Source organism: Palaemon carinicauda, chromosome 27, assembly GCF_036898095.1.
Source record: "Palaemon carinicauda isolate YSFRI2023 chromosome 27, ASM3689809v2, whole genome shotgun sequence".
Lineage (NCBI taxonomy): Eukaryota > Metazoa > Arthropoda > Malacostraca > Decapoda > Palaemonidae > Palaemon > Palaemon carinicauda.
In genome coordinates this window covers 69,821,060-69,832,508 of record NC_090751.1, presented here as the reverse complement: position 1 = coordinate 69,832,508, position 11,449 = coordinate 69,821,060, and the positions used below count along the sequence as shown (strand labels likewise).

At 37.6% G+C, this 11,449-nt stretch overlaps 1 protein-coding gene across 10 annotated transcripts in view; it reads right to left on the bottom strand.

Annotated features, from left to right (window-relative positions):
- Positions 1–11,449, bottom strand: part of LOC137620755 (protein lingerer-like) — a 283,036-nt gene that overhangs the window by 33,807 nt on the left and 237,780 nt on the right. For 6 of the 10 annotated variants that reach the window (XM_068351150.1, XM_068351159.1, XM_068351157.1 and 3 more), the window contains 3 exons: positions 1,736–2,052; positions 604–738; positions 158–394 (listed from right to left, as the gene is read on the bottom strand). In XM_068351150.1, the coding sequence (XP_068207251.1) occupies positions 158–394; positions 604–738; positions 1,736–2,052 (689 nt within the window). The remainder of the gene's footprint in view (positions 1–157; positions 395–603; positions 739–1,735; positions 2,053–11,449) is intronic. The other 4 variants (XM_068351155.1, XM_068351153.1, XM_068351156.1 and 1 more) reach the window with 4 other exon arrangements.

Genomic DNA, 11,449 nt, shown 5'->3' with positions numbered 1-11,449 from the left:
GAATTGGCTGCTATAATGCTAACAGAAACTGATAAAACTGTTAACTGTTGTACTCTCTAGGACTGCCACACTAACAGACTTGCACTGCATCATAACTTTAAATTCTGAGAAAATAATATATACAAAAATGTATGGAGAGTACCTAATAAAAACTTACCTGTGTAATATTATCATAATAATTCCCTGTTCCATATTGTAACTTGGGAGCAGCAGGGAATTGATTGGTTGTTGAACCAGTATGAGCATTAGTTACTGGTGGTATTTGTATGATTGCAGTAGGTGCACCATACTGGGGGAATGAACTTGGTACTGCAGCCATATTATGGTACATATAGAATGGGGGCATAGCTGCATTGCCTGTCGCAGTAATGTAGGTGCCACCGGCCTGCGCACCCTGAAAAAATTGTCAAAATTAAGCATTACTTTTCAGGCCAATAAAAGTTCATCTAAGGATTTTAGAAATTAGGGTACATAACCAATATTCTAAAGGAGCAATGACAACACAAAGTAATTTTCTAAGTGATAAAAGCATTTTAAGCATTTTTTCAATTCCCTGGTGAAATTATCAAAACTAAAGGGTTGAAGATACTCTCTATAACATACTTGACCTACTTGTTGATTCATCGTAGAAGGTACTGGTGAGGAATTCTGGTCTGTACGGAACTTTGCATCAGCAGCAGAATAAGCCGCAGATGTGATATTTCCTTCTCTTCCAGTAGCCAAACTAGTAGGCGCCTGCTAAGTAAAAGATTATTAGAACAATAGTGTTGATGGAGCTTTACAAGTAAACACTGTACTTAAAGCTATAAAATAACTTCAACTCATATAATTAGCACTAACAATTATAACATACATAAATATTATTACAATATTATGGTGATTTAATACACACTTGAAAAGCATATACTATTCTGGATTTTTCACTTTTATAGTTATAATCAATTTAATTTCTTCACATTCTTATAGAACACTTCCATGGAATGTTAAAAATAAAACATAGAAAGATATATCATTAATGGAAGGCTTGACTGAACTGAGATTATGCAAATTACACACACATGGAATGAAGAGGTAATCAATAATGATTCATCTCATTACATGGTCCACTTTAGTAAAAAAAAAAAATACTTTTCCTAAATTGTACGAGAAGCCAGAAAAACATCACACAAAACGTTATCTAAAAAAGATTTTTTTTATAAATTAATAAAATAATTAATATCACAATACTTGAAATTTTAGATGGTGTTCCGAGACAAGTAGTCACCAGGAGGGAAAAAGACCTTTGTTACTTTCATTCTATCTTTGCAGGTCATGAAGATTGCTTTAAGAATATTAGCATGATGACTCTAGGGTTAAGCTAATTTAAATAAAAAAAAAATTTAAAGTAAAATTCCTTATATATATATATATATATATATATATATATATATATATATATATATATATATATATATATATATATATATATATATGTATATATATATATACTGTATATATATATATACTGTATATATATACATATATATATATATACATATATATATATATATATATATATATATATATATATATATATATATATATATATATATATATATATATATATATATATATATATATATATATATATATATATATATATATATATATATATATATATATATATATATACACATACATATATATATATATATATATATATATATATATATATATATATTAAATGGCAACATACCATATGGGGCATCCTTTGCTGTAACAGCTGAAAGTCTTCAAGAGAATACATAGCAGGTTGCTGTAGTCCAGTATAAAATGCAGGTGGTAGAGCTCCCTGTAATGCTGCTGCAGGAGGAGACACATATTGTGAATGCTGAGCCATCATTTGCTGCTGATGCTGCTGCTGTTGTTGTTGCTGCTGCTGCTGTTGTTGTTGCTGTTGCTGCTGCTGTTGGTGCTGTGCTTGATGTTGTTGTACCTGCTGCTGGTGCATATGAGGTTGATGGTGGGGAACTCCAGGAGGCACAGTTCCACTCAAACTGCTTATTACTTTACCTGAAAAAATTAGTACCTTAACATCATACAAAAAGAGGTAAATGTCTAAAATCTTAAATAACTAATGCTGCTTTCAAAATTTAATAAACAAGTTTTACATAGGCTGCTACATACACTGTTCATATTTCTAACATTCATAAGCCTGTAAATGAATATATAATAGATTCTCTACTTGCAAAATTTCATATCAATTTCTTAATGAATTATGATATAATATTAGGAATACCACTTTTTAATTTTACTTTTGTTCTGCAAAATTGATGTTCACTTACGTGATACCACTATCAGAACTGTATTATGAAATCAGGATTAAAAGCAATGAGTTGCAGGTACTTCATCAATGACAGGGTTAGGGAGTAAAAACCAGATCAATAAACCAATTCGTAGTGAAACAAATTACCCTTATAGGCGACATCGACACCTCAAGCATAACAATTCCTAGTCACATAATATCAAGTTGCAAGTTAAGCCAGAAAACTTCATATCTAATTTGAAGAATATACTGTGTCACTTGTGTGTTTCTTTGAAAAGTGGCAACTAAAAACGACAAGGTCTGCCACTCCCCACGCTGTAAATGGGTCTCGGTGGGGACCTGAAAGGGTTCTGGGGAGACCGGACTAGGTCTCTTGGGTCCCCAACGGTAGATAGGTGCCTGGGAGCTACTGAGCGAAAGCTGGGGGTGCCACCCCAGGAGTGGATGTGGGAATGTTTACCAGAGGCTGGGCAGAGGCCACACACGTGGTCAGCGGATAAAGACAGTGGCCCAACCTGAGCAGAGGCCTGCGGGCCAGGTTGGGCGGTCCCAGGTAGGGGTGCTTGAATAGGCGGCTAAGGCTGAGCGGCGGGAAACTGGCCAAGCTGGGCAGGCCAAGATGGTGGCGCCTGAGCAGCAGGGACCAGGGCAGCATGGCTCCCAAGCGTTCTGCGTCTACTAAGGCTGGTAGAAAGCCTAACCGCCACCGAAAAATGATGACGATTGCTGAGAAGGTGACACTTCTCGACATGTTGAAAGAAGGCAGAAGTTACGCGGCTGCAGCCCGCCATTTTGGAGTGAACGAATCCACCGTTCGCTACATTAAGAAGGACGAGGCGAACATCAGAAAGACGGCTGCCATCACCTTTAGCAGGTCAGCGAAGCGAGTTGTTACCGCTCGTAATAAAACGATCGTCCGTATGGAAAGTGCTTTAGCAGTCTGGATTGCCGATTGCCGGAAGAAGAACATAGCCTTGGATACGAACACCATCTGAACCAAGGCTTTGGGTTTGTATGAGAATTTTGCGGCAAAGGAACCTCAAGACGACGATGGCGACCATGCTGAAGAAGACGACGATGATGTACTAGATGAACCTCAAGGAGGGACATCCACTGATTCCTAGCCTCAGAAACAACGTTTTTCCGCCAGCAAAGGATGGTTCGCGAAGTTTCAGAAACGCTTCGGCCTGAAAAACGTTTCCCTGCATGGCGAGGCTGCTTCCGCTGACACTACCGCTGCTGAAACTTACGCGAATGAGACATTCAAGAACATTATCACCGAAGGTGGATACAAGCCCGAACAAGTGTTTAATATTGATGAGATCGGCTTGTTTTGGAAGAGAATGCCGTCGCGAACTTTCCTGTTCAAAGAAGAAGCCAAAGCCTCTGGCTTTAAAGCATTCAAAGATCGTGTTACCCTCGTGATGTGTGGCAATGCTGCTGGATTTTTGCTAAAGCCGGGGCTTATTTACAAATTGAAAAACCTTCGCGCTTTGAAAAATAAAAATAAGAATCTCCTTCCCGTGTACTGGATGCATAATCCAAAAGCATGGATTACGAAGATGCTGACCTCCAACTGGTTCCACCAGTGTTTTATCCCGCAAGTCAGTAAATATCTCTTCTTTTATCCCGCAAGTCAGTAAATATCTCTTAGAGAAGGGCTTTCCATTTAAGATCCTTCTCCTTATGGATAACGCTGGTGGACACGCAACTGATCTGTCGCATGAGGGCATTCAGGTTGAGTTCCTGCCACCCAACACAACGTCAATAATTCAACCGATGGACCAGGGGATTATCAGAGAGTTCAAGGCCCTCTACACGAAGAATACCTTGGCGGACCTCGTTGCGTGTGTGGATGCTGCCCAAGATGATGAGGATGAAACATTCAATTTGAAGGCGTACTGGCGGAAGTACACAATAGCCACGTGCCTGCAGAACATCCAGAAGGCACTGAAAGAAATGAAACCTGCTACTGTTAATGCAAGCTGGAAGAAGTTGTGGCCCTAGATTGTTTACGATGACGAGGGATTTACACCTGCTGAGATTCAACACTCTGCAATACAGAAATCTGTGCAGTTGGCTGCGATAATTGGAGGTGACGGGTTTGGCGACATGACTATTGAAGACGTCGACGAGTTGTTGGACTGCCATTCCCAGCCCCTAACTGACGCAGAGCTCGAAGACCTGACGAAATCGGCCAGTGAAGAAGACAGTGAAACACAGGAAGAGACCCAAGAAAATGTCGAAGAAACGGGCTTAACATTAGAACGGCTTGCCAAGCTCTGCAACCTTGCGAAGGAGTTGAAAGAAATGTCGCAAGAGTGGGACGAGGATATGGTTCGTTCTATGCAATTCTGCAACAAAATCGATGAAGACATGACTCCCTACAGGATGCTCTTCGAGCGAAAAAAGAAGCAGCGGCAGCAGCTTCCGATCACAATGTTCTTCCAGCCTCGCAAAAAAGAGCCAGTTCCTCCTGCTACTATGCCTTCGGAAGAAATTGAAGAGGTGTCCTAGGAAAATACACCTCCGTCTGAAGAGACGTAAAATACTATCATTGGCTGCACAGTAGAAGACATCATCAGCTTCATCATCATCATTTCACCTGTGCAGCAAATTCATCGCCATCATCATTCAAGTTTTTCTTCAACTTCTTTTGTGGTGAGTACAGTAACAATCTTTATCATTTTATACTACTATAATATTCTAACATTTTAATTTTGTGCCCGTTTTAGTTTAGGGTACTGTAGTACATGCATTAAGTGTTCTGTACATTAAAGTTTAGTTTGTTAACAGTACTACGTAAAGGGAAGGTTTTAAAAGTCTGAATATACATGTTATAACCTATCATATTTTTTTGTTTATTACATTTAAAACACTCTCTCTCTCTCTCTCTCTCTCTCTCTCTCTCTCTCTCTCTCTCTCTCTCTCTCTCTCTCTCTCTCTCTCTCGTAAATTATCATTCGGTCATTAGCGACAGTTTGTTATTCCTGATTAAACGCAAAAAAAAAAAAAAAAAATAAAAAAAAAAAATTATTGTTTTCCTGCTTTGCTACGTATGTAGGATTTTATATAGATACGGTAAATAATATTTGTAATAACATATTTACTAAAAGCTTTTAATATCATTATTTATCACTTTCATCATGCGCGTTTAATGCCTTCGTTTGTTTATTGCGATCGAAGATGGAGCGTACAGTGAACGAATGGAAGGTTTCCGTTTCAGGCGGCGTCATAAAGAAAAACTTTATATAAATGGCATTAATTTATTTGGAAGTCCTAAGAAAAATTAAGTAAAACATTAGTAATAACAAAATAAACATATAATCAATATAATCGATGCAAAAACTAACCTATACACAGATGTGTAAATGCGTTTGTTTCTTCATTATGATCAGAGATAAACGTAAACAAAACATTAGTTGCCATTTTTTAACGTGCTTTTTAGCGTGTTTAGGAAACGCATGATATAAAATTGCCTTTAATATTTGTGCCTGTTTTAGTTTAGGGTACTGTAGTACATGCATTAAGTGTTCTGTACATTAAAGGGTAGTTTGTTAACAGTACTACGTACAAGGGAAGGTTTTAAAAGTCTGAATATACATGTTGAATAAATAGGTAAATATGGTGTCACTACTTCGCGGATTTTCACCTATCCCGGCCGCGTCTGGAACCTATCTACCGCGATAAACGAGGGTTCACTGTACTCTACAAAGAATGATTCCGTCGGTCAAAATTAAAATAAAACAATTCAGTAAACTAACCTTCTGCATTTTATTTAACATTACCAAAACAACCACGAAGCAGTTAAATGCACAGTACTGTTACATACAGTAAATACAGTATGGTACAAGTCAGCTGATTTGATCAGCGTGAAAAGGTAAACATTACGTACAGTACAGTACATAATGCAAATGGCCGCTTGTTTACGTAAGTTTCTAGCAAAAAAAAATGGGTAATGGAACAATAAAATAGCTTTCAGTACATTTATTTAAAAAGGAATTAATGTACAGTACTGTACTAAATGTACAGTACACTATATTTACTACGATTTTACTTTAAGTCGGCTGATTCAGAAATGCAGTGCATATGTATGGCCGATTGTTTGTGCAAGTTTCTAATATGTAGTGTGCAGTACAGGATAATAAAACAACTTACTGTACTGAACTTTACAGTATTATACAGACTACTGTAATATGATAAAGTAAAATATTTGTAATAACCTATTTTATTTGAAATGGGGCTATTTGTTGACCTCTACGGCTGAAAATCGTAGACATCTGAGTCAGGTTACGCCTACCCTGGACCAAATTTAACACTAACGACTTACGAACAATCCAGCTTACGAACAGACTCTCGGTCCCTATTGTGTTCGTAAGTTGGGGACTGCCTGTATAGCTGTAGCTGCAAAAAGTAACCTAAACACAGATGTGTAAAGGCGTTCGTTTCTTCGCTATGAATAGAGATGAACGTAAACAAAACACCATATTCCGATTTTGATGGTGTGCTTTTTGGCGTGGTTATGAAATGCATGATATTAAATCGCCTTTATTTCATTAATTTTGGATTTTCAATAATACAACAAAAGCTAGTCTATACCATGATAGTTTAGCTATTCACCAGTTGTCTTATACAACAGATATGATGACAAACTTATCAAAATTACTACTAATTTTAGGTCGTGTTATAAGGGAAAACATACGATATTTACACCCTTCCTGGGTGTAATTTTTACCTTTTTCAAGTTATTAAAACTTCAAAACATTTCAAATGTTTTATCTATTTATGAGAATTTAATATTAGAAAAAATACAGTATAGTACATAGAAAGAAATGAAAATGGGTGGTAAACGTGTTTGAATAGGCAAGTTTCTGTTTGCCATGGTCCTAATGGAATTATTCCTGTTATGTGTTTCGAAATATGCGATTTTCCATTTATGCAGGTCCATTCATCGACCAAATTCTCGCATAATTCGGGATCCTACTGTAACTGTAATCATTTACCGCAGTATATGGATATGCAATTTGGAAAACTAAGTAGCCTGGTCCAAAAGTTCATATGCTAATCTTATATTCTATGTATGATGCAACCCCCTTAAAATTGGCTTTGAAACTCGCATGTTACGCAAGTTTATACAGTACTTATGGGGTACTTTTTTCTTACTTTGTATTGTGAACAGCCGATCTCAAGCTGACACTATCAAGAATATGCACACATAAGAATAACCAAGAGTATCGTTTGTAAAATTTCTGGACTTATTCTAAAAATCTTCATAATAAATATTACATCAGCACCAACATGTTATTGTCTATCATCGTTTTCATAATCATTTATAGCTATTATTATTAGTTATCACTAGGACATATGAATGAATACTCCATTCAACATTTGATTTCATCAGTTTATCTCTAATTTTATTAGGCAACATAACAAATATGTACAGGAAGAAGTCTATAAAATTTGTGGTATTCAATGTTAACCGAGCTTCATTTAAGCATTTTGTACTTGTTTGTGATCAATTCTAGACGATCTTAAAAAAATTATTTTTTTCTCTTCTTAGTTTTGTCATCAACTGACCTACAGCTACCACTGTCAAGAATATGCTCAAATAATTAGCAAAGTATCGTTAGTATAATTTCCTAATTTATTCAAAACTTCTGTTAAGAAATACTGAATACATACATGTGAATAACAGCACACTAGAGTTTTTACACAAGGACTTTGAAGCTTATTAACTATAACCTGGCTGTGTGAGGCATAGCTTTAAAGGCTAAGTTAGATTAGTGTTTTTCTCTCACAGACATGCACATATAGCCTACAAATCTTTATACAGTATATAATAGAATAGCTATTAACATTACCATTAGTATCTACACTCAAATTAGTAACAGCCATTAAGGTTAGAAAGGGGGATAGAGGAAAAGAGACCACCAAATGTTACAAATTTACGCATTAGACTGAGCTATGGACAGGCTGCAGCTCACACCAAACAATAAGCAGATTCATTCAAAATGAGAAACTACATACATATAACATACAGAAGAATGGTTTGATATATACATGTACAGGCAATATCATTTGACTGTAAGGTGAACTCATTTTGAATGAATCAGTCTATTGTTTGGTGTGACCTGCAGCCATGGCTCAATCTAACGCGTAAATTTTTAACAGTCGGTGGTTTCTTTTCCTCTATCCCCCTCTTCAACCACAATGGCTGTTGCTAATTTTAGTGTAGATACCAATAGTAACATTAATAGTTATTCTATTATATACTGTATAAAGATTGGTGTTTTTTAAAACTTATGGTAATATAAAGAGGTAATAAGATTAGGTAATATAAAGAGGTAATAAGATTAAAGAAAATATTTGATTACTTTATGGGCAACTCACTACTACCAATGGTTCAGTATAATAAGAAGATTATTAAAATATAGTATTGTATATCTAATATTCAGCTTTATAAAATTAAAAGGATACAAAACCTAACAGAAAATACAAAGATCAAATCAAATAAAAAGGTTTTTGGTTGCTCTTCTGTTATAAAGGCCATCATAACTTTGAATCGTTGTTAACCAAGAACATTGTACCTGCTATCTTACAGTTGCTTTTAGTAACCATACATTCAAAAGCAATATAAAATAGTATTTAATTATGGATACACGACTACCATTAAATAAATATTTCTATTCTAAGCATGTCAACTAACCTAGGTATATTTAATCTGCCACAAATAAACAATAATCAGGTACAATAAAATATTACAGAATGTCTATTTGTAATTTTTTTTATGATTTGAATAAACTACAATCTAATATATTGATTCTTAGCAAGAATTTTCAAAGTAGTTCCTTTGGTACAAGTATTTGTAAATGTTCTTAACGAGTTAAATTGGGGGAGTCCCTATATTACAAATGGTTTTTGAGATGATTCCCATTACATTCTATAGCTATTGAGTCCACATTTCTAATTAGGTTATGCACTTCAAATTTTTGTTGCCCTATCTTTTTCTTTCACTGATGTCCCAACTCCATCAGTGTGTGAAAGTCAGTAATATGAACATCAGGGGAGGTTTAATGAAATAAAAAAATTTTAATAATAAAATCTTTTATTTCTATACTCACCTGATGTTCATACCTGCCTCCCCACTGACTTGTGGTGTCAAGGAACAGGGGAACACTTTCGCCTTCGAAACTGAAGAATAGGAAACTCCTAGGGTTCTACTTTCCGCTAGTTTCATTACTTTACTGAAGGCATGTATCTTTTGAAAGGAAAGAAAATGGGAAATTCTTTTATAAAATTTTGAGGGTAAAAGTCAATAAACAGAGCTTTTGGAGAAGCAGCAATATAGATATAAAAAATAGCATTAAAACAGTCTTTTTGGCCTCAAGCCATGTCGTCCTGATGGAAGGTTCCTTTAGTAGCTTCCTTTGGGTATATATGACTACAATAGATATTCCCAGAGAATTAAACTAAAGGTTTCACAGAATTCTTACTTCTGGTGCGAGTACCCAAAAGATTTCCCTCTAGGATATCGTATATCAACAGGGGACGCATGCATTAACACGCCACATGGCTATCTGCACCCCACCTAGCGTTTACGCTTCAAGGGGGAAAGGTGGCGAGGTAACTGAGGAGCCGTTCCAAAGTTACCCTCCTTCGTTACTGTTACGGTACTCGCAACATAAACAAACCGTCCGCCATACTATGTGACATCACGTCCGTCCTCATTCCTATTCTTGTAGCTTCCAACATTGGTTTGTTTTTCCCAATGATCGCCGATTATCTTGTGCATCCTTCGCCATGTCTCAACCTTCTGCCTCGCCTTCTTCTGGAAAGTTGAGTACCAGGTTCTTGTATTGTTTAAATAAGCTCTGGCCGTTAAGTAACGATTTTTTGCGCTAAAATCTTGTGTTTTGTGGCAGAGCTGTGCCTTGCCCGGAGGCGCCATTTTATGATGCTGCTGTTCCCCTCGCATGCTTTATTTAGTTAGCCAGAACAGCCTTCCCGGCCTTATAACTAATTAAATATCATTAGTTATTTAGTCTTAATTGCTAGGAATTAGTTATATTATGCCGATGGTATTCTTCGGCGCTCTTAGTTAGACGACCCCATACTAGACTTCTAGCCTAGCCTAGGCCGCAGCCTAGTGTTCATGTTTACTTCTGCATGATATAATAAGTGTTCCCAGTGTTAATGTTAATGAAGATATAGGCATTTTTAAACATATACAAGATTCAGTGTTGCACGTCTTTCGCCTTCTAGGGACCATACGAGGGACCGTGCCTGGTCCATCGATGTCACAACCCCTAACCCAATGTTGGGGCCCTTGTATGCTTCCTTATCTCCCCTGTTACCTTCGGGTAACCTCCCTCTGGATAGCTTTGCTATATCTTAGCCCCCTTACCCGGAATAATTTTCAGGTAGGTTAGGCTAGATCGTTCTTGCCTCTTCCCTACCATAGTATATGGGGGGACCTCGGACAGAACCCAAGAGTACCTATCGTTCATCCCAGTCCACCCTTAGGGAACGCATTTCCCTTAAGGTATCGACTGAGACTGAAGGTGGAAGGGCTCTGCCCTTCCCCCTAGACTGCTCTGCTCTTGGTTGGGACACGTCCCTTCCTCCTGTAGCCTAGCGATATGTCTTCCCAGCCCTCCCTAATTTAGGAAAACTCTCTCCTGGTTTAGGTTAGGCTTTAGGGGATTCTATTCTATTATAGTTTAGGACAGTACACCAGTGCTGTGCCTACTCTGAGCTAACCTACCCTAGGGTTGGAGAGCGTTTCTCTCCTACCTGGGTAGTGTAGCATCTAACAGATTCGCCCACTCCTTGGGAGCTTTAAGGTTGCGACCCCTTCTGCTTCCTCAGACCCCTACCCCCACTCTATCCCTTTGTGTTGGCTTGCCTTGACACCCCTGTCCGCTGTCCTACAATTCCTCTCTTGGGGAGAGTTGTAGGTTAAGCTGTGCTCTTCTGCTTGGCTGGCCGCTCTGCTACACTTCCCCCTCATAGTCGAACTATAGGGTAGTGTCGGCGGCCGGCCTGCCGGCAGAAGATCACCCTCTCCCCTTTTTGAGTGGCCACTGATCCTCCCTTGGATTACCATAGGTATCTAGCCGTCTGCCGGCCCCCTGCCGCCAGATG